The sequence below is a fragment of the Cynocephalus volans genome, chromosome 18 (genome assembly GCF_027409185.1).
Source record: "Cynocephalus volans isolate mCynVol1 chromosome 18, mCynVol1.pri, whole genome shotgun sequence".
NCBI lineage: Eukaryota > Metazoa > Chordata > Mammalia > Dermoptera > Cynocephalidae > Cynocephalus > Cynocephalus volans.
This window is the reverse complement of record NC_084477.1, coordinates 14177915-14201814: the sequence shown is the minus strand read 5'-3', so window position 1 is coordinate 14201814 and position 23900 is coordinate 14177915. Positions and strand designations below refer to the sequence as shown.

At 40.3% G+C, this 23900-nt stretch overlaps 1 protein-coding gene across 3 annotated transcripts; it reads left to right on the top strand.

The window, feature by feature from the left end:
• The first annotated feature begins 214 nt into the window (after window positions 1-214).
• Window positions 215-11329, top strand: GGPS1 (geranylgeranyl diphosphate synthase 1). 3 transcript variants are annotated; one of them, XM_063082784.1, is made up of 5 exons: window positions 215-404; window positions 4737-4829; window positions 8510-8580; window positions 8919-9218; window positions 10678-11329. In XM_063082784.1, exons 2-5 carry the CDS (start codon window positions 4760-4762, stop codon window positions 10714-10716), a joined length of 480 nt encoding a protein of 159 aa, XP_062938854.1. In that variant the 5' UTR covers window positions 215-404; window positions 4737-4759; the 3' UTR covers window positions 10717-11329. The 3 variants fall into 3 exon arrangements, with proteins under 3 accessions (XP_062938854.1, XP_062938852.1, XP_062938853.1); XM_063082782.1 differs by lacking the exon at window positions 10678-11329 and having other exon boundaries at window positions 8919-9953; XM_063082783.1 differs by lacking the exons at window positions 215-404; window positions 8510-8580; window positions 10678-11329 and having other exon boundaries at window positions 4748-4829; window positions 8919-9953.
• Window positions 11330-23900: the final 12571 nt, after the last annotated feature.

Sequence of the window (23900 nt, the reverse complement as noted above, 5' to 3'; positions counted from 1 at the left end):
CCCACCAGTTCTATGGAAACAGAAAGATACGCCGTAAGGCTTCCTGGGAAATGTAGTCCGGCCTCTGGGGCCAATGCGCACGGCCTCGCCCATGAGAACTGCGAGCCCCGCAATGCCCCGCGCCTGCGTGAGAGGGGGAGGGGGAGGGAGAAGGGGCGGGACGACAAAGCAGCAGGGAGGCGGCAACGACGCCTGCGCAGTGTGAGCGGGATGGCGCATTTTCTTGCACCGAGTAATGTGGTGTCGCTGGCGGCTGAGGGCGGAGAGTTCTGTGGTGAAGAGAGGGGAGGGATTCTTGTGGGCGTCGGGAGGAGTCTTGGTGCGAACTACGAAGTGGGAAGCTGACGCTGGGTAGTGCTGCTCCCGGACCCGCGGCGCGAAAGTCGTGATATCATCGTTGAATCGTGAGCGGCGGCGGCGGCGGCGGCGGCGGGTGGGGGGCGCCCGGATGGGAAGGAGGGCGGGGACGGGAGGGAAAGGGGGGGGCAAGGACCCGGATGCTGAACCGGATTGGGTAGGAATAGTGCGTCCCCGCGCTGGGGGCTGGGGGCGGAAGCCGGAACTGGCCGGGGCTCTCCGGCGGGCTGGGCGCGAGCTCGGCGGTCGTCGGAAGCTCTGCCAGGCCGCTCTGGGCGGTCGGCCTCCGAGCTACTCAGGTCCCCTGCCCGTGTCCCCCAGGCAGCTCCCGTCATGCCCATCATCCGGTGCACGTTGTAGGGCTCGACCTAGCACTACTCAAACCAGACCCTTCCCTTAAAAAAAAAAAAAAAAAGAGGTTTGCATGGTATTGTTACTTGGCACGGTATTGTCACTTTGCACTTTTGCATGGTTGTGTCTGCACGTGTGTGCCCTGATCTCGGCCTCTTAAAGCGTTCGAAGGCACTTTGATTCAGTCTTTCCCAGGTGTATTGAGAGCTTGCCGTGACCCCTGCCTTCGAAGCCTGGTGAGACAGACAGACAGACAGATGTTCAGCAAAACAGACACGCAAGGGGATGTGGAATTGCAGCAGAGGAGTGCTGCAGAGGAGAGAGGCATGGTGATAGGAGACAGTGAGGGGGGATTTGGGTGACTTGGGGAGGAAAGGGAAGTCTTCACTGAGCAAGTGAACATCGAGCTGAGAGCTGAAGGGAGAAGCAGGTGTTAACTTTGGAGAGGAAATTCCAGACAGGGGGGAGCTTTTCCAGGGTGAAGAACTGAGGCTGGGCGGGTGAAGGGGGCTGCTGAGCCTTACAGGCTGCGTTGAGGACTTTCGTTCTTGTCTTTGAATTTCGCAAACATCACTGGGTGAAGAGTGAAGGCCTAGATTAGGAGAGGCACATGCAGGGAGCCCAGAGAGGAGATACCTTCTGCAGTGGTAGTTCACACGGTGGCAAGAATATATTGTTTGTAGTAATGTTCCTTGGTCCACGCTTTGAACAAAGTTCTGGCCGTTTTTCAGTTTCGAGTGTAAGGAGTAGTTTCAGACTCTCAGAGGCATTCTGTAGTTACTCACCCTAAAAATAAATTAGTGGAGTTCATTTAACACAAAGTTATGCTGCTTTACATTGAAGACGATAACTGAAATTTCCAGTTGGGATAAATTGGAAGTCCTTTGAGTACAAGAAGAAAAAAAAAAAGGCCGGCAGGTAAGAGTACATACCATCGTGTGTAGAATTCAAGAGGATACAAGACAGATTGGTTTTCAATACCTAGAAAAATTGTTGTTTCTGTGTTATCCCACCAGTGAGAACACTTATATATAAACATCCTCTGGGAAAGGAACACTGATTAATTTATTTATTGGATATTTCTTAAACTTTTCTCAATGAGCAAAGGAAAAAATTTTTTTTATATTTCATAACCAGTATTTTACGTTGAGTAATAGCATTAGTCAAAGCTCTAAGAATTGAAACAAAGGTTACCTGTGATTTCTGTGTAAGAGAGTACACCTGTTATTGATCCAGAGAGAAAAAATTCTTGAATTTCGTCTCACTGATTTTAAGTTAAACCAAATGTGTTTTGGAGCCTGCGAAAAAAATATAAACATGATTTCTGCTCTCAACCTAGCGGAGAAGAGATGGCTACTAATAGAGAAGTATATGAGATACTTTTTAAATTCTATTTTTAATGCTGTTTAATAATAACTTTTTACCTAAGCTATTATTCTCACTGCTTTGCATCCTCTTTTCATTTTTTTAACCCCTAAGAATGAGATAACCTATGTCAGAGGTCACACAGTGTAGGTAAGAGGTTACTAAACCGATATTTGGATTATTTTGAGCTTTTTTATTAATTGCTAGTCAAAGTAGATATAGAAATTTTCTCTGTGGTGTATTTCTCTTTGAATTCAGATAGCTAAAATGATTTCCTTTGGTGAGGCTGATTTTTATGATTGTTTCACATAATTAACAAGAGCAGACTACAGAAAATATACTTTTTAATCCTCAGAAGTGACCTGAATTATATACACTAGTTTCATGCTTTAATTTCCATTTGTAATCTGCCTTCAATAAAAAGTTAAGTTGGTGAAACTTACGTCTTAGCCTATTATTACACAAACATGAATATTTGTTTGCTTGGCATCAAAGGATGAAGATATTCTGTAGTTGGGGATTTTAACCTGAGGTACATGTGAAGGATTCAGGAACTACATAATCCCTTAGAAGTTATATGTATATTTTTGTGGGTGCGCGCATAAGTGGAGGTGCATAGTCACAAGTATGGAGGCATTTTTTTCTTAGAAGATTCATAGCTTTCATCCTGTTCTCAAAGTCTTCCCTTGCCCATCAGATGGTCTGCACTACCTGGAAGCATCAAAGCACTTACATACACAGTTGAAAGTGGTCGGTATGTGTTCTTCAGGCATCCCTTATCACATGCCTGCCACGTGCCAAACAATGCATAGATAACGGAGAAGTTTTATTCTCTCCTCCTATTGCCATATGAAACATCTCATTCCTCAGCAGAAAAACAAGTACATGATAGAGATGGCATGGTTCAAAACTTTTTACCCTCGTGTTGGTTCCCAGCTAAGAAACAGGGAGATTAAATACCTGATTCCCACTAGGTTGGGTAGTCTCAGCTGTACTGATCTCTCTTACTTGTGCTGGAAAAGTAGGACGCCAAAAAAAAAAAAAAAATTAGGGATTCCTAGTTCCCTGCCTAGACTTAGTGAATCAGAAAAAGACCTTTGAGTAATAAGAATAACCAAGTATATGAACTCAACTTAACTTCCTTTATTCGAAAAGGTTATCAGGCAAATATATTGTGTTTCATTATCTTCTAGTGCACCGAGAACTCTATAAGGTACCTTCTAGTTCCAAAATTATTTTGTAGTGTTTTGGGGGTTTTTTTGGCAGCTGGCCGGTTTAGGGATCTGAACCCAATTCCAAAATTCTGTGATGTACAACTCTTTGAACAGCACTAATCATGAACTGCCATTGGATAGCATATTACATTTAGTCTAGTATTCTTGTATCTGCAGTGAAGCCAGAAAAGTTGGTTAGTAGAGGGCTAGTAATTTTAGAGACCCAATCATAGTCCCAAGAAACAAAAGAAAGAGGACAAAAGTGATAAACCTCCTAAAATGTGCCAACGATGCTAAAGCAATTAGAGAAAGAAGATTCCTAATATGAGGACAAGTAGAAATAGAAATAGATGTGTACAAAGAAACAGAGTAGAGATTCGTAAAGGAAGACTCTAGGAAGACCATGAGTGATATTCTAAGAAAGATTGAAGTATATGCAAAATTCAGAATAATAAAGCACTACAGGGGAATATTTTTAATATAATTGTATTCAAATTAATGCATGTCTTAAATCAGAATCTCTGAAATGGACTGATTGTAAAGAAAATCCAGGGAGAGGGGGTTCCCTTTAAATTTTAGATACATGAAACATACCATCTCAATGTTCATAAAAAATGTTTACTAATTTATGTAATCAAATATAGAGACAGCTTTCTAATTCTGTGAGTTTGTTTTGACGTTTATTTGATGTCAACAATTTAAGACTTTTATGTTGATTAAAACAGGAAGGGCTTGGGCCGGCCCGTGGCTCACTCGGGAGAGTGCGGTGCTGATAACACCAAGGCCCTGGGTTCGGATCCCATATACGGATGGCCGGTTCGCTCACTGGCTGAGCGTGGTGCTGACAACACCAAGTCAAGGGTTGAGATCCCCTTACCGGTCATCTTTTTAAAAAAAAAAAAACAGGAAGGGCTTAATATAAATTGTATAACTAAGAAACCACTTAAAAACTAGGTGAACACATCAATGGGTGTAATCACTTAAATGGAGAATTTCCTTTTTTAAAAAATTGAGATATAATTTACATACCACCCGTGTAAAGTGTACAGTTCAGTTTTTTAGTATAGTCATATATAGTCACAGGGTTCTGCAGCCGTCACCACAATGTAATTTTATAGCATTTTGATCCCCCCGGCTGAAAGAAACTCATACTCATTAGCAGTCAGTCCCTGTTCCCCCTATGCCAGCAACCACTAGTCTCCTTTCTGTCTCTATAGATTGGCTTCTTCTGAACATTTGATATAAATGGAATCATACAATATGTGGTCTTTTATGACTGGCTTCTTCACCTAACATAAGGTTTTCAAGGTTTCATACATGAAGAATTTTCTTTTGAAACCAAACCAAAGGTCTGCCTTTCCAAAAACACCTTGAGATACAAATTTTTGCAGCGTGACCCTCAAAAGATATTTTGGTTCATGAGATCTTTATGTTTCTTCTTTTTGACAGATCAGCTTTGAAATTTAAAAACAATGGAGAAAACTCAAGAAACAGTCCAAAGAATTCTTCTAGAACCCTACAAGTACTTACTTCAATTACCAGGTAACACTTCAGTTATGATTCATATAAAGTAGTTTTCGTACAGTGGTGGTCATTCAGATGTTGGCAAACAGAAAAGGTTCAACTTGCCAGCTCTTGAGATTTCCTATTTAAGGTGAAACATATGAGAAAGATGATAAGTAGAACTTTTATAATTTTTTGTTCTTGGAAGGTAATTTTTGAAGCACCCTTTTAAAAATTTCCAACTACATAACATGCCTTAAAAAATAAAAATACATAAAATGTTTTGGTGCCTTTCTTTATGGATGCCACACATTCACATTTCCTACTGTTTAGATATTAGGGGAAGTTGTGCAGGTTTGTAAATAACAGAAAGCTTCACTTACTTTCCACGTTCAAGTTTTACCTTCCATGTTCATGTTTTCCACTGTAACATACTACATTTCTTAGACTCCTTTGAGAGCCGAATAATAATTCATCTAAATGACAGTATTTGGAAGCAATATTCTTATATAAGGGTGTGTCACCTGGACATGGCTTCCTGCCTTGACACCTGTGTAATCACGTATATGTATGTGTTTTTGTTTTATTTGCTTTTTTTTTATTTGGGGAACTGATAATAAGTAAAAATTTATTAATATAATAAATGTGGGTTATAAACCAGTTACTTGGAATGCTTTCTCATAGAAATGATATTAAAGGTGGTAAATTCTTTTGTCATTCATGAAAACCTGCTTAGCCCAAAATGTGGTAAACTGTACTGTAATGATGCTCTGAGCTCAGTCACAATAGGCACATTTTTATTTCTGTTCTAATGTGCACACCTTTCTTTTTGAGCACAGCTCAAGGGTAATATGTGCCTTTCCATTTTTCATGAGCCCAGGGAGGATAAATAAGGTTATCAAAAGCCAAAAAAATGCTAGCTCCTAAGCTACACCTTGGAAACCATCATGATTAGTGTCATTTCTATTCTGGCAGACCCTAATGGAGACTCACCTGCTAATGTCAATATTTCAAAAGGATGGAGGGAAGACAGAAATGGAGAATTCAAAGGAAAAATTGCCCACTGTTTAAGAAAAAGCCAAGAGACTGCTGTTGAGTGACATTCATTCAGCAGTTAGTAACTTCACTATCTCAGGGTCTCCTAGTGAGAAACATGACACTGTTTTCTCCTTCAATCCTACCTTCCTGTTGCTAGACTTCTTTGTAACGAGCTGGCAAAAACTGGCTGGAAATGGGCTGCCATAAAACATGCCAGTTATCAGTGTTGACAAGAGTCTATCAAGTGTCTCCTGAGTGTTTCCCACTCCACTACTGTGCAAAAAGCAAGGTCTGCCTGCAGCTACCTTTTTTTTTTTTTTTTTTTTTTGGCGGCTAGCCTTTATAGGGATGTGTGTAGTTACATTTTAACCATAGGGCTTACCTATATAATGAACTTCTTCTGTAACTTTTTTTTTTAATCCTCCTTATCTGGAAGTATTCTTTTAAGCCATTATATACCATTTAAAATTCTCATTAAGTATCTCACTTCTTTTATCACGTATGTTCCTGATCCATGATACAGTATAACTTCAAAAAGACTTTCCCAAGGAAATAGGACATTGCATTACACATAATGCACTTACTTTTTACAGAGAGCTTCAGAGTTCCTGAAGTAACTTAATGGTGGGCTAGATCATTTAAACTGTTGTAAAGTTACTCTTGCTGATAATAAATTATAATAATAATAATAATGATACAAGGCTTTTCTGAAATTAGTGAAGCACGGTGACTTTTATTTATGTTTGTTTATTTGCCCTAATGTAGGTCCCCAGATCTTTGTCGTGGGAGGGTTGGGGGTTGGGAAAAAGAGGGGGAGGCTGGGAGTTGAAGAAAAGGGGCTGAAGAAAGGGAGTCTGTAATGTTAAGGTCTTAAAGAGGAAGTGGTAATATTTGTTTATTTGTTTTAATTTTGAGGGCTCTCTGTGGTTAGGCTCAGTGTTAAAAATGATTTAGGAACTTAAAAATATCAGGCCAGACCTTACAGTCTGGTCAGAGAAAAAAAAAAATTAAAACTGTTGTACCTGAAAATTAAGCCCTGTATTGTACTGTTTTCTACATAACGTTCAGAAATGAAATGAAGAATGTGACTCCACATTAATTCTCTGTATTCTTCATCTTCAAAACCTATTTTTTAAGCTGACATGTATTACTTGGCACTGTTGTGCACTATAAGTATAGCCTGGAGTGAGCTTCGTTAAACTTGGAAAGTTGATCAGAAATATAGACTGTACAATTGCTACCCAAACCATGTGAACCTTAAGGGTTAGTAGGCAGAAGGTAACTGCTTCTAGAACCCAAGAGATGCCTTCTCTTCTAGACTTCTCACAGAAGTGAAACTTTGTCCCCTATGAATAATGTATGAGCAGAGTTTGTGTATTCATTTGTTTGAGTGATTAGTGCAGAGATAACATAGACAGGACAGACAACAGTGTTTTTGTTTACTGAAACAACTTTTTTAAAATGAACGTTTTTACTGAATGAACTGGTTGTGGTTTTTGTCTACCATTCCCTTATATTTGGGCTTAAATGACTTCTAGAGGTGATGACCACCCAAAGACCTCTCTTGAGCTTTCCATGTAAGAAAAAAGTGATATTGAAAAACTAATTGGCCCTAGTCAAAATAAAGTGCTTAGCTTTTTACTAAACCGGGGATGTTAAAAGGGAATACTTCAGGGCACGTCATTTTATTTTTGACAGGAAAGAAGCAGAACTGCCCAGTCTACAAAACCTTAATTTTAAGGAATGGTAGATAATTTTAAGAGGTAATTTTATGAGATAACTCAATAGTAAAGTACATATCATTAAAAATACTTATAGTTCTATAAAATAGGTTGTGCATATTAACTACCACTAACTAGACTGGTTTACTTTAAAAAAAAAAAAAGAAGAAGAATGAATTGGACCATAATTCCTAAAAAAATTTATTTTTATTGTAGTAAAATTAGTAAAATATATGTAACATACTATTTGCCAGTTTAACCATTTTTAAACATACAGTTTCGTGGAATTAATTACATTCACAATGCCATGTGACCATCACTTCTATTTCCAAAACTTTTTCATCATCCTAAACATAAACTGTACCCATTGAGCAGTAACTTCCCCTTTAATTCTTCCCCCCAGTTTCGGGTAACCTCTAATCTACTTCTGAAAATTTTTTTCTTTTTAATTCATTTTTTCTGAATTGACCCATGATAATTTTATATATTTATGGAGTACGATGTGATACTTGGGCACATTTATAAGGTGTGCAGTGACCATATCAGCATAATTAGTGTTATCCATCACCTCAAATATTTGTCACGCTTTGTGTTGGGAACATTCAAAATCCTCTCTGCTAGCTACTTCACGTTACACAGTAATTTGTTGTTAGGACACTAGATCTTATTCTTCCTATCTAGCTATAATTTCGTGTCCATTGACCACTCTCTACCTAGTCCGCCCCTCCAATCCAAAATTCTTAATACAAGTCAAGATGAAAGGAGTGCGCTATGAGACCACTGAAGTGCTTTAGAATCTTTCTTGCCTGGCCCAGTTTTAAAAGGTTGTGCACTTTAGCGTGTGGATTTCGGAGGGAATAGGTTGGGGCTGGATTTAGCAAGTCTGATCAATTTTGAAGAAAGTTCCTGAATGCAATTAAAATATTTATTTTATTGTCAAATTTGATTCTTTAATTGCAGGTAAACAAGTGAGAACCAAACTTTCACAGGCATTTAATCATTGGTTGAAAGTTCCAGAAGACAAGCTACAGGTATTTAGGCAATTCTCATCTCATTCTTAATCCCCAAGAAATCAGCAGATGTCACGTAAAAAAACTCCAAGTTTTTTTCTTTTTTGGTGGCAGGCCCGTATGGAGACCCAAACCCTTGACCTTAGTGTTACAACACAGCACTCTTAAACTCCAAGTTCTTGATTCGGTTTAATACACATGCAATGTATTATTTTTCTATTTTTTATATTGAGATTGCTGGATAATTATTAGCTGTAAAAACTGAAGACACCTGCGACTTTTATAATCTATTCATATTATTAGGTATAGCTCTTTTGAATAGTTTGAATAAAGTGAATTTTTCACTTCTTTTTTATTAGATTATCATTGAAGTGACGGAAATGTTGCATAATGCCAGTTTACTAATCGATGACATCGAAGACAACTCAAAACTCCGACGTGGCTTTCCAGTGGCACACAGCATCTATGGAATTCCATCTGTCATCAATTCTGCCAATTATGTATATTTCCTTGGCTTAGAAAAAGTCTTAACCCTTGATCACCCAGAGGCAGTGAAGCTCTTTACCCGCCAGCTTTTGGAACTCCATCAGGGACAAGGCCTAGATATTTACTGGAGGGATAATTACACGTGTCCCACTGAAGAAGAATATAAAGCTATGGTACTGCAGAAGACAGGCGGTCTGTTTGGGTTAGCAGTAGGTCTCATGCAGTTGTTCTCTGATTACAGAGAAGACTTAAAGCCACTGCTTAACACACTTGGGCTCTTTTTCCAAATTAGAGATGATTATGCCAATCTGCACTCCAAAGAATATAGTGAAAACAAAAGCTTTTGTGAAGATCTAACAGAGGGAAAGTTCTCGTTTCCTACTATTCATGCTATTTGGTCAAGGCCCGAAAGCACCCAGGTGCAGAATATCTTACGCCAGAGAACAGAGAACATAGATATTAAAAAATACTGTGTACATTACCTCAGGGATGTAGGTTCTTTTGAATATACTAGGAATACTCTTAAAGAGCTTGAATCTAAAGCCTATAAACAAATTGATGCATGTGGTGGGAACCCTGAGCTAGTAGGTCTAGTGAAGCACTTAAGTAAGATGTTCAAAGAAGAAAATGAATGATGTTAAGATGTTCTTGATAGCTTATTTTAGTTTTGTGGGTTTTTTTTTTTTTATTAATTTGGACCAAACTGTTAGTCTCTAAAAACTGAGTAAATAGGGGTGATGTGAGATTGTTTCAATTTAGAAACCCCTCTGTACAGATAATCATCACAGTAGAAAAAGGAATCTAAAGAAATGTCAGAAATTGCTGTGGCAGGACATTGTGACCAGCTCTGCCCTCCTACCACGAATGTTCTCTTGCTTCTGTCAATAAAAAAGACTAGCCTCCAGGAATTTTTATCCTTACATTTCCTAACTGTACTATATGGACAGTTCCCAATTCATCTCCATTTCCAAGCCAGTGACTACTTCAGATCAGAGTCCAAAGACCACAGAACTCCAAATTGTTCCTGAATGCTGCTACTAAATATCCCAATATCCTCCCTGGAAACCCCTTTACTAAAGTCTTCTATGAAACGGCTGATAGTGATACACAGTAAGCACTCTGGTCCTTTTCTTGCCGTCTTCCTTCTTTCCTTCCCTTCTGCTGCACATTTTGCTTTTTAACCAAGGAGTCTCTACTTAACAAAATTCACATGCTAGTCCAAGTTCTTTTTTCACCCTTGTGTTGTAATGTGTGCCCATAACTGATTGAGTATCTGGGTACTGCATTGTAGGGTAAGGAAAGAAGAGAATATGGTGTAAGTGTTGTAGGGGGAGCCTTTGAACCTGGTGATGTTTCTGCATCATTGGTAGTAAAATCTTAAAAAGGCTGTTGGCTTACCTCAAGTACAAAAGCGAGGAAAATGCCCTTGTCTTTCCTGCCCACATCACTAGCCCATGGAAGTAGAATAGGTGTCTTTAATTTCTATGATTAAAGGAAGTAAAAGCATTAACCTGGGGCGGGGCGGGGGGTTGGGGGCTGACTGAAAGGTAACCAAAGGCTGTGCTATGAAGCACTAATTAGCTGTTTAGTGCCTTAACCCTAACCTGGTTGTCCCTTTTGTGTAATTTCCAGACCCAAGCCAACTGGAGCCATCTGTGGCCCAAGAGATAGAAAAAAAGAGAGACCTTGATTCCAGCATTGAAGTGTTTTTGACATCCCAAAGGGAAAGTTTGTTTCTCTTAGAAATGATATGTTTTGCTTAATTGCTTCTGTAGTAGGTTACCTAGGCTGTAATCACCGTTCACTTGCATGAGAAATTCTCACCCAAGTGTTCATCCTAAATCCGTCTGAAAAGTTGGGTGCTGCTTTTGCTAACATTTAAAATAATTTGAATCTTCCACTTTAACGATGAAAACCTTAAAATCATGGGTATTTGTGGTACAGTATGGAAATTTGAACTTCATGTTTGTGAATCCATACTTTTTAAAAAAATTATTTTTAAAAATCTAATGCTGTCTTTTTAATAAAGACAGAGATTATTTAGCTTTAATCTAAATCTGCTTAAGTAGATTTATTGCTTGTCTAACCAAATTAATTTGGCTTGGTGTACTCCTCATGATTCTTTTGTCATTTTTATATTTGTCAATGACATGTTTGGCATCTGAATTGGGGACTTTTAACAGAAAGTCATTTTATCTATTAAATAATCAAAACTTTGTTCTTTTCAATTGATTTGTAGTCACAGCTGTTAAATACAGAAGAAGGCCAGAACATAACAGGTCGTTTAAATCCAATAAAATGAATTAATTCATCTACTTAGGCTTGTGCCACAGTCTTTTTTTCTTTTAACTGCATAAAGGAGAGTCTTACGACAACCCAAGAAAGAGTTGGATTTTGCCATTTAGAAGATGTGTAATCTTAAAACGTTTAAAAAACATCTTGTAGTCTGTGCAGCTTCTAAAAACAAGTTAATTTGTGTTTATTTGCCAAAGGCCCATTATGTTGCCATAAATCACTTTCCAGACCTCAGCAAGATCCTAAATCTTTCAGCTTGTCCCTATTCCACTCTGTTGACTTTTTCCTACTTCCATCCCTACCTGACCTATCGCTATAGTCCTTCACTTCGGGGAGACTTTCAAGAACATTCATTCTCAGGTCGCTTTGGCCCCTCATGCTGCCAGTTCCCGATCCTGGGTGAGTCCATCCGTCCACATTCTCTGCTTCTCCCGTGTTGCTGAATGCTGCCGGAGAGCGTCTTCAAACCACTGCTATAGCCACTGCAAGTTATGTATTACAGCCTCAGTAACCCTTTTCTTTTGCATCTAATCTTCCTTTCCTAATGGAGATTCCATTTTTACCAATCTAATATCCCCTACTCTCCTCTTCCGCTCTTCTCACATCAAATGTAAACGCTTAACTTTCCTCCCCTCTACTTCAAGTCTGTCTTCAAATAGTCTGCCTTTTATTTCAAGAAAAGTTGTTTATCCTCCTGCCTTATGCCAAATGAGCTCTCAGTTCTTGACTCCCTCCTGTTCTGCAGGGTACTTCAAAGGTTCCTGGAAAAATGGAATTGAACAATAATCCAAGTCTTTCCATGAACTTTTAGAAGTACCTGCATATCTCTTTAAGGGCCTTATTCTGTCTCATATCCTCAAGATCTAGTTATGGGCTCTTTTTTTTTAATCAGCGTACTAAGAGGAAGGAAAAGGGGAAGGAAGTGTATGTTTATGGAGTACAAAGTGTGTGTATATGGAGTACTTATCAGGTACTAGATGTTTTATGTATTTTCTTCAAGCATTTACTGAGCAGTGCCAGGAACTTGAATGCAGATCAAAGCACTTGGCTCTTCTCTTCAAACTGCCTCCCGCTCTTTATGCTGTTAAGTTTGGCCAGCTGCCAAAAAAAAAGTTTGGAAAGGGCCGGCCTGTGGCTCACTCGGGAAAGTGTGTTGCTGATAACACCAAGGCCACGGGTTCGGATCCCATATAGGGGTGACCGGTTCACTCACTGGGTGAGTGTGGTGCTGACAACACCAAGTCAAGGGTTAATCCCCTTACCAGTCATCTAAAAAAAAAAAAGTTTGGAAAGCACTCATTGTAATAACTGGCAGTTTGCTTCCTATAATCTCTCCCTCCTCCAATCCATCCTTCTCACGATTATGCCATAATGGCTGATATTTTATGTTTGAGATGCAGAAAAAGGCTTACGGTAATGGACCCAACAATAATGTGAATTCATATATAATGCAACTGGCATTTGGCTCCTCAAACCCCCACACTCCCCCTTGGCTAACTACAGACTCGCTCTGGTCATTTAATTCTTGTCATATTTATCTTATTGAATATATTGGACCTTACGGTGCTATGGTATAGTTCTACTGTACTCTGTACTGGTTGGTAAAAGAGTAAGTAAAATAAGCAATAATACTAGTAATGCAAATTTCAATATGAACGCAGTAGTTCAAGTTAATTGTGTGTGATGTTTCACGACCATTGATTGATGGATATCCTGTCAGGTATCTGGGAAACATTTGCCACGTCATGTACATTCTTTATAAAGCACTCTGTGCTTTAGGAGAATGGCCAATTTGTTATCTTTGAATTAGGTTTATCACTGTACATGAAGAAAAAGAGTACATCCAGAGGTCTCAAAGTTGCCATAATGAATAATGGAAGGTATTTGGACCCAATGGGTGAGGAAGTATTAATGGCGAGCTGTAAAAGTAGTTTGTAAATCTTATCAAAAGTCACATAATAGAAGTTGTAAAATGGAATTAAGCAGTTGAAGAGTAAAAAAGTTTTAAAGAGATTTAGCTTTAATAAATGATATTCTAACAGACGTCAATACTTTATAAGAAATGGTGTATTTATTACAGCTGACAGATTAAGTCAATTAACCGTAAAGAATTGAACATGTAAAACTGAGTTATGGAAATTGAAAATGAAGCAGAAGGTTATTGAAACAAATTATGATATGTTATTTGAAACAAAACGAAATAGCAATTTAAAGAGGCTAATAGATTTTCTAATCAGTTATGAAAATGCATCTGTGGTTTGATAAAAGTGAAAGTAATTTTTGTTTGTTCAGTTTATTGAATCCTGAAACTTGGCCAATTAAGGCTTGAAGAGCTCTATGGATTAAAGGTGGACAAAAAATAAATAAACTTATAGCACTTAATAAACGAATTAGCACTAAAGATAAAATATATGAAATTTCAAGAAGTATTATAATAATTAGAAAAAAATCTGAGGGCTGTCTGGTTAACTTGGTTAGAGCACAGTGTTGTAACACCAAGGTCAAGGGTTCAGATCTCCGCACCAGCCAGCAGCCAAAAAAAAAGGAAAAAAATCTGAATATAAGTTCTGGTAGTTCAGAGGAAGCCAAAAGAGAATTCAGCGCCATGAAGAATGTCAATATTGAGAGAAATTCTAAATTTATTGAGACTACAAGTCACCTCTGCCTGTCAACTTAGTGAGGAAGTTGGAAGAACGTGATGCAGGTTGCTGTCACATCATGGCTCAGACAGGAATGTCATTTAGCTAGCAACTGCTCCAGTGAACCAAAGATAACACCAATAATTTCCTTCTGGCTTGGGATATCATCATAGTATATATGGATAATTAATGTCACCTGATTTATTTTCTTGAATCTGTTCTTTTTTCAGCCCATCTTGCACACACTGCCAGGTTAATCTTAGTTATTTGCTGTAGGGGTGTATACCTGTGTTCAAAAACTCTTTCCTGGGCTGGCCAGTGCCTCAGTTAGAGCAAAGTGCTGATAACACCAAGGTCCAGGGTTCACCCTTTCCTTACAGGCCACTTCAGCTTCATAGTCAAAGCTCTATCGTTTGTCTAAATAGTACCTGTGGTTCTAGTTCTCTAGTTCTTGTTCTTTGTTGGTTCTTTGTCTTGATCCTGAACCTGGTTCTCCAGCCCTCCTGTCATGCTACGAGCTTTCTAGTATCCTTCCAGTAAACCCCCTTTTTTTTTAAATTACCAGATCTCCAAGCTATATGAAGACAAAAACAAAAAAACACAATGTTCTATGAGAGATTGTATACTGTTAGCATTTGTGAAAAAGAAAAAAATAATATTTGCACGAAATATCTTTAGAGGTAGAAACTGGAGGACAGACAGAAAGCAGCAAGAGACTTCACTGTCTACTCATTTATTACTTTTGAATTGAAGCATGTGAATGTATTATCCAATATCGAAATTTTAAAAATTATAAAAGCAATGATAAATTAGAAATATTAATAAATGCTAGGCAGATCATTTTTAGAAGGTGGGCACTTACACTTGGTATTCAGGGAAGACCTCTGAGGAAGTAGCATCTAAGCCGAGCTCTGAATGATAGGAAATTAGCTATATCACGATCCTGGTGTAGATCGATTGAAGCAAAAGGAATAGGTAATAGAAAGGCCATAAGGTAGGAAAAACCCTGCCAATACGTACAAGAAAATGTAGGTGCCAGATTATGTAGGACTTTGTAAACTAAAGACTTTAGGTTTCAATCTAAATGCAGTTGGGAAGTCAATGGACGGTTTTAAGAAGGGATGTAAGTAGATCTTAATTACACGTATAATAAGATCATCCTGGTGCCTGAGTAGAGGATGGGCTGTAGTGGGCCAGGAGAGGAGGTAAGCAGACCAGAGAGGAGGGTGTTAGAGTATCCAGTGAGAAATGACAGTGGCTAAAACGGTGATAGCAGGAAACACGGTATGAAGTAGTTGAATTTGGGATTATTTTTGAAAGTGCAGTCCAGAGGAATTACTGGTGGATAGGATACAGAGTAAGTGGAAAGAGGAATCAAGCATAAACTTTAGAGTTTTAAGAAACTGAGTAAAGGGTGGTACCATACATTGCATTTAGGGGAAAAAAGGGAAGAGTAGGTGTTAGGGGGGAATTAGAGATGTCAGGAAGGCATTTGTGGGCTGGCGGGTTAGCTCAGTTGGTTAGAGTGCGGTGTTGATAACACCAAGGTCAAGGGTTCAGATCCCCTTACAGACCAGTTACCAAAAGGAAAAAAGAAAAAGGCATTTGTATGTTCAAGGCTAGAGTTCAGGGGAGATACGAAGCAAGGCCAGAAACTGGATTTGTGAGTCATTGGCACGTAGATGTGTAAAGCTGTGGGATTGCATGAGGCAACCTAGAGATGTTGTGTAAGTAAAGAAAAGAAGGGTGCTCGGAAATGAACCCAGCACTCCACTTCTAGGAATTTCCCTCCTCCTCCTCCTCCTCCTTCACAGATTTATTGACTCTTTTATCGTACAATGCACCCTTTTAAAGTATGCAATTCAATGGGTTTTGGTACATCCATAGGGTTATGAAGCAATCTTCACAGTCTGATTTTAGAACAATTTTGCTTCCCCTAAAAGAAATCCCTGTCCCCATTAGCTGTCACTCTCTATTCCCACAACTCCACCCCCTCAACCCTAATCCTGGGTTGCCACTAATCTACTTCCTGTGTCTAAGGATTTGTCCTTTCTGGACATTTCATATAAATAGAATCATATGGGGGGGGGTCTTCAAAAAGTTCTTGGAAAGTGCATATTATGAAAAAACTGTATGGATTTCAAAATGTTTTGCACCAAAATAAACTCTACTGACTTGTTATAACATGTCTGAACAGGATGTAGCTTGAGGCACTAAGAGGGATAAAAGATCAGTTTGAGACTTCCCTTCAAGATGGCGGAATACATGGTCCCCAGCGACACTCTCTCCCACAAATCAACCAATTTACAACTATGAAAAAGCAACAACAGCCAAGTTGGGGCCGCTGGAGCTCGGGGAGTTGAGGAGAGACCTATAGAGTTCATGAAGGCTGGAGAAGCCACTATGTTAGAAAGAAAAAAACATCCTGACCATTTCGAGCCCCAGCGGCTTCCAGGCTGGAGCTGCTGAGTGCACAGAACAGGAGCCAGCAAAAGCCACTTCTGTGCCCTTCAGATGAAGGTCCTTGGAGGCAGCAGGGGACCAAAGGGCCTTGGTGGCCCCCAGGCCAGCAAGACCACTAATAGGGTTCCTGTGAACCCACATAGGAGCAAGGAGCCACAACAACTTAAAAAAAGGAGCCACTCAGAGGCCAGTGAGTCATCACAAGGGGCCGGAGCATGGCCCATCCATGGGAAGTTGTGAAGCTAAGCTAATGTCAGAATCCCGCTGACATCGCCAATTGTGGAGCTCTTTTACCTGCCTGTAATCCTACACCGACGGGGCCAGTTGTCAAGCTAGGGCTGGGTCTGGAGCTCACAGACCCCTCAACCCCATTCACAGACTGGGTCACAAACCCTTCACATGCCAGGCTGAGTCACCAGACCCCTCAAATGCCAGGCTGGGTCACCAGACCCCTTACACGCAGGTCTATGAGCTAGGTAACCAGCAAACAGGTCCTTGGAAGCTGTAGGTTGGAAAGCATGGCTGTGCACAGTAGTGGCTGCCTGAGGCAGTAGACACCAGCCAAGCTGCAGGCACCGCACAGGCACACAAACTCCACCCACACACACACAATTTGTTAACTGAACCACCCCCAACTGGCCCAAGGCGAGAGGGCCTGATTAAATTGTTCTACTTTTGCAACAGAAGTGTTTGCAGCATGGGCAGTAGGGGAGAATGGCTCACCAGGAGAACACTGGGGCACAGCAAGGACAGCTGATCTGCCCCCCAATCAGCACAGGACCACTCAGAGGAGTGGTCAGGAATATAGAATTGCATGGGATAAAGTTTGATGAAAAGCCTCATACCCAGACCTGAGTTTCTATACAACCCAGGTGCACTGGATCTCACAAGAGCCGGAAGTACCTATAAAGTCAACCATTAAAACCTGAGGTGCACAAAAAGCCTTCCCCAGAGAATCAGCAGCAAAGGAGCAATTTAGCTCAACCACAGGGCTCAAGTGCTAGTCCCCACAGGAAGTTCCCCAGTTTAGAAGTAAGCAAAGGGCAACAAATTAGTTCCAGCACAGAGTTTAAGTGATGGGACCAAATAATCCAACACAGAACTGAAAGAAAAAACAAAATACTCACAGACCAGAGACAAAGTTTGATATTAACTAGTAAAGGTCTCATTTCACGAAAGAACACCTCTAACACCTAGAAGGACCGGAAGTCCCCTGGGCACCCAAGCCAGGGAGGTGGGGAGGGCTGGGGACCTCAGCCATAGCCCCTGACACCTGCAACCAGTCCCAAGGGTAGGGCCTCAGGCCTCAGCCATGCCCCTGACACGTAAGTCCAGCTCAGTGACTACCACCAAAGTGCTTCAGGAAGTGCCCTGGGGTTCTAAGCTGGGATGGTGGGGGTGAGGGCTTTTGCGACACCCCTGACATCTGCATCCAGCCCAGCAATGAACAAGCCAATGCTGGAAGCCCCCTGGTCTCCCCTGTGGGAATGAGGGGGTGCCACAGGCCTCAATCCCACCCCTCCACATTCCTCCAGCTTCCATCCCATTTCCTTCCCCTTTCCCCTCTCTTCCTCCCTTCCAACTGCTCTGCAACAACATCATAGAATGTAAAAATATATATATATTAATAAAAAAAATCAGTTTGAGAACAACTTGAACTCTACTATGATTGAAGAAAGAACAAACATCCAATTTGTGGTGGAAGAATGGTGAAATCATTGATGTTTTATGAAAAGTTTATGAGGACAATGCCCCAAAGAAATCAGCAGTTTACAAATGAATAACTTGCTTTAAAGAGGGATGAGATGATTTTGAAGCCCACAGTGGCAGACCATCCACATCAATTTGTGATGAAAAAATTATTCCCGGGCCGACCCGTGGCTCACTCGGGAAAGTGTAGTGCTGGTAACACCAAGGCCACAGGTTCGGATCCCTATATAGGGATGGCCGGTTGGCTCACTGGCTGAGCGTGGTGCTGACAACACCAAGCCAAGGGTTGAGATCTCCTTACCGGTCACCTTTAAAAAAAATTTTTTTTAAATAAAAAATTATTTATGCCCTAGTTGAAGAAGACCAATGATTAACAACAGGAAAAGTAGCTGTATTAGTCTGTTTTTGTTGCTTACAACAAAATACCTGAAACTGGGTGATTTATAAGGAAAAACAAAATTTGTTGCTTACAGTGTCTGTGGCTGTGATGTCCAAACTCCATTTGGTGGTGGCAACAGTGACCCAGGGGTCTCACATTGCCAGATGGTGGAAACAGAGAGAGCAGAGAGACACACTCTCCTCTTTTAAAGCCCTCAAAACCGCACCCATGACCACCATTTTTAATCCATTCTACTGCATGGTCCTACAATCCAATCACCTCTTCAAGACTCCACCTTTCAATTACCATAATAGGATTTCCCACCATCTTAACAGTCACAGTGGGGGCTAAATTTCTAATACATAAAACTTGGGGGATACAATTCAAGCTTCAGTGAGTTTTGGGGGGATATAACTGTATCCACTACAGTAGCCAGCACCATAGACATCTCAATTGGTTCAGCTTACACAAATCTGACTGAAAAATTACAGTTGAGCAAACTTTCTACTTGATGGCTGCCAAAACTGTTGTGCCCAGATGAGCTGCAGACAAGAGCAGAGCTTTTGATGGAAATTTCAAACAAGTGAGATTAAAATCCTGAGACATTTCTTCAAAGAGTCATAACAGGAGATGAAACATGGCTTTACCAGTACCATCCAGAAGACAAAGCACAATCAAAGTAATGGCTACCAAAAAGTGGAAGTGGTCCTGTTAAAGCCAAACCAGACTGGTCAAGAGCAAAGGTTACGACAACAGTTTGGGAAGATGCTCAATCCATATTGCTTGTTGACTTTCTGGAGGGCCAAAGAATGATAACATCTGCTCACTCTGAGAGTGTTTGGAGAAAGTTAGCCAAAGCTTTAGTAGAAAAAGGCCCAGGAAAGCTTCACCAGACAGTCCTTTTCCACCTCAACAATGCTCCTGCTCATTCCTCTCATCAAACAAAGGCAATTTTGCAACAGTTTTGATTGGGAAATCATTAGACATCTACATTAAAATTCTGATTTGGCTCTTTCTGACTTGATTTCTAACCTCAAAAAAATCTTTAAAGAGCACCCATTTTTCTTCATCTAATAATGTTAAAAAGACTGACTTGACAGTTAAATTCCTATGACCCTCAGTTCTTTAGGGGTGGACTAAATGGCTGGTATCATCACTAACAAAAGTGTCTTGAACCTGATGGAGCTTATGTTGGTGAATAAAATTTGTATTTTTATTTTTATCTTTTAACTTATTTTTTCTATAAACTTTTGAAGTCCCCTTGTACAATATATGATCTTTCATGACTGCCTTATTTACCTAGCATAATGTTTATAAAGTTCATTCATGCTGTATCAGTACTTTATTCCTTTTTATGGCTGAATAATATTCCATTGTAGGGATATACCACATTCTGTTTATCCATTCATCAATTGATGGACATTTGGGTTTTTTTCTGTTTTTTTACTATTATGAATAATGCTGCTGTGAACATTCATGTACAAGTTTTTGAGTGGATTTATTTTTCATTTCTCTTGGGTAGAAACCTAGGAGTGGAATTGCTGAACCATATGTAAAACTTTATGTTTTACATTTTGAAAAGGGAATATACTCTTAAGATGTGCTCTCATAAATATACAAAAATATATATACGGTTATATTCATTACAGCATTATTTATAATGGAAAAAAGTAACAAATGTCCTTCATTATGAATTAATTAATTCACAATTCAGTAATTTAATGCAGTAAAACTATCTGTCTATACTATAAGGGTAGATAGATATAAGAATATGTAAATGCATGTGAATATATATGGTGGCAATGAATATAAATGAAAGAATGAATTAATATATACGGTGGCAAAATACTTTTTATGAGATAATTGTGTTCTTTTCCCTCTATGTTTCCATCCTTAGTTCCAGAAAGATACCCAGACCTTTCTTGCCTCAGGGAAGTTTTATGATTGTAATGGCTAAGAGAAAAGAGTTTCTGCAAGAGACTTCCCTTTCTGGCTTAACTTTTGCAAGCCTTGAGCCTGTTCAAGAGATCAAGCCAGGAGTTCTGGAAAAGGCACCAAGAAAGGGAGCGGTGACTTTAAGGACAAAGAGAAAAAAGAGAAAGGAGAGATTCCTGGGAAGGGAACAGAAGCCAGCAGTTCCCAGGAGTGTTGGTAGTACTCTCCAGAGATCAGCAAGACTTTCAAGGGGATGGTTGGAGTTTCATCTACTAGATAGTGACTTTCCCTCTCAGCCCTTTCGGTGGCACGGCAGCACAGAAGTGCCATGCCTTAAAGGATCACTGTCAGCTGCAACAACAAACCTGTTCAATGGCCTCTAAGATGCCTGGAGATGAGATGCCCTCAGGCACCGCTTCGATCTCCTAGAAGCCGGCATTACTATGAGAGGTAAGGAGGTGCCAACACTGACTGAGGCAGAGACCTTCTGCTAGCCCACTCTGTGAAATGGAGGCGGGGGGAGTATATTCATCCTCTTCAAGATGCTGGACTGAGCAATGTGTGTATCTTTTCTCCCTCTTGAGAAAATACAAAAGGATAAAAAAGCCAAAACATCATTGAGAATGGGAAAGCCTCTGTCAGTGGATGAGAAATTTCAAAAAATTTCTGAAATACAAAAATCAGAAAGGTCACTGCTTGATGAGAGCCGTGGGGATAAAGCCAGAGCTAAGAATATGTGGAGGAGGAATTGTGTAGATGGGTTCCAACAGGCTTGGTGGAAACATGTGTGGAAGGCAGCATCAGGACCCCCCAAACATGTCCACGTCCTAACCCCCAGAACCTGTGAATGTGTTAGGTTATGTGGCAAAGGGGAATTAAGGTTGCTAATCAGATCATCTTAAAATAGGGAGATTGTCCTTCAAAGTGGAAGAGGGAGACAGAAGAGCTGGGTTCTCTGATTTAGAATCACTGGCTGCAGTCTAGGGATGGACAAGGGATAGCTGGTTCCAATCTCAGTCTCCCTCGGCTTGTTAGAAAAATTAATTTGCAGGGCCGGCCCATAGGGTTCAGATCCCTATATAGGGATGGCCGGTTAGCTCACTTGGGAGAGCGTGGTGCTGACAACACCAAGTCAAGGGTTAAGAGGAAAAGAAAGAAAGAAAAATTAATTTGCTTTCAGCTATAGGATTCATGGCAGCTTGCTTCTTCAAAACCAGCAACAGCACCGCCTTGGAATACCAAGGTCAAGGGTTCAGATCCCCCTGCCAGCCAGTGGCCAAAAAACAAACAAACAAAAGAACCCAGAAAACAAAAAAAACCTCACAAACAAACGAAAAAAAAAAATCAAAGCCAGCAACAAGAGGCGGAGAGGCTCTAGTGCCAGTGTGCTAGCGAGATTGTCTTATAAAATGTAAGCACAGGAATGATATTCCATCATTTTTGTCATAGTCTATTGGTTAGAAGCAAGTCACAGACCCTGCCCACACTCCAGGGGAGGGGATTAGACAAGGGTTAAATGCCAGGTGGCAGGGATCATGGGGCCACCTTAAAGTCTGTCTGCCACAGGTTGTATTTTTTGTTTGGCTTTTTCACTCAGCACAATTATTTTGAGATTCATACACGTTGTCCTGTGTTTCAGTAGTTGATGACTTTTCATTGTGGAGGAATATTCCATGGTACGAATATGCCACAATTTATTTGTCCATTCATCTGTTGATGGTCTTTTTGGTTGTTTCCTGTTTTAGGCTTTCATAAGTAAAATTGCTATAAACCCTCGAAAAGTCTTTCAACGGATATATATTTCCCTTTCTCTTGAGTAATACCTAGATGTGGAATGGCTGAATCAGTGGTAGGTACATGTTTAACTTTTTTTAAAAGTGCCAAACTGTTTTCCAAAGTTTTTCTCTTTGTGATTATAATTTGTATTTCCCCAGTGACTAATCAGATCAATTGGTTTACCATGTGATTATTTGCATCCATGTATCTTCTTTGGTAAAATTTTGAACCAAATTTTTTGCCCATTTTTCTATTAGGTTGTTTGTTTTCTTATTGCTGAGTTTTGAGCGTTCTTAAATATATTCTGGATGGAATATATTCTTTAGGTTATAAGCCAATACTGTCATTACTTAATTTGTGGCTCAAGTCATTCCAGCTTTAGCCATTGGAAGCTCTTTCAGGTTGACTCCTGTGTCCATTTAACATGATCCCTTATTTATTTCTTCCTTTTTTCCTTCCTTCCCTTCTCCATTCCCTTTCCTCCTTCTGCTTTTGTGAACTCCTCTTTTTTTACGAGATCCTCCAGCTGCTCTCATCTTGCATATCCTCTGCTCCTGCCCTAGAATCAGTCATTTCTGCAAGGCGCTCTGGTTGCTAGGTGTGCTTGCGGCTGGCTCCTGAGCCATCTGGTACATTTGTCTACCATCGCCACCTTCTGGCATTGCAAACTCACTTTTTACGTGCTTCCAGGAAGCATTCTAAACTTTACAACCTCTCCTAGAGTTCCTGACTGGGAATTAAGTCCTGTGTTCTGAAAGAGTACATTCTTTCTGATCCAACCTTATAATCCAGGTCCCTTGATCAATCACCCTCAGAATCCAATCCAATCCCATGCGAATTCTACCAACTCCTGCCAGTATGTGCTGACCAGGGGGGGATGCCAGCACTTAATAGGGAAGGTCAGTTAGAGCACAACCTTATAACACAAAGGTCATACGGGCCAGCTTCCCCCCCACCCAAAAAAAAAGGGAAGTTCAGGGCAATTTGTCAGGCTCAGAGTATTCAGGAGAATCTGGGGATTCAAGATTTTCAGGGCATCACCCAAAGGTTTCCATTCCATTTAATCAGGTCCCATTCTTTCCCAGTCAGAGGACCTGATTTTGGCCTAAAAGATCTGCCTTGGTTGGGAGTTCATTAAAGCCCAGCTATTTTGACAATTAAGTCCTAGGCTTGGTCCTAAGCTTTCTCTGTCCTTGCAGCAATCAGTATGACCTTTTTCAGATGCTAAGGAGGCCCTCTGGCTTTCACATTTAACTTTCAAAGGTCAATTAATCACTCTCAGCTTTCGTTGTATTTTTTCAGAACGTCAGTCAATCTTAGCGGTAACCACCCAATTTCATTGCGCTTGCTTTTACTCTTTCCCTCCATTGGAGGGCTGATATGGAGCACCAGACGGTGCACGCAATAGTTCTCTTCCATTGGAGTACCGTCCTGATTCACCGCTTGTGCAAGTTTTAGCAGTTACACCTGTGCCAAAGGCTAACATTACTCCACCTACCACCAATAACGGGGTCCTCGGTGCCAGCTGGACACGAGTGGTCTAGCTCCAAAATACGCCTGCTTTCTCAGACAACTCCTATACCAACCATCACAGGCTGGGTTTCCAGGGAAGTAGAATCTTAGATGGAGTTTATCATGTGGATATTTGTTAAGAGGTG

What these genes read in the sequence shown, in the direction of transcription:
- GGPS1 (XM_063082782.1), top strand. Translation starts at nt 4,760, where the DNA reads ATGGAGAAAACTCAAGAAACAGTCCAAAGAATTCTTCTAGAACCCTAC. An exon ending in GTACTTACTTCAATTACCAG is followed by an intron (nt 4,830 to 8,509) that starts GTAACACTTCAG and finishes CTTTAATTGCAG; the next exon opens with GTAAACAAGTGAGAACCAAA. An exon ending in TTCCAGAAGACAAGCTACAG is followed by an intron (nt 8,581 to 8,918) that starts GTATTTAGGCAA and finishes CTTTTTTATTAG; the next exon opens with ATTATCATTGAAGTGACGGA.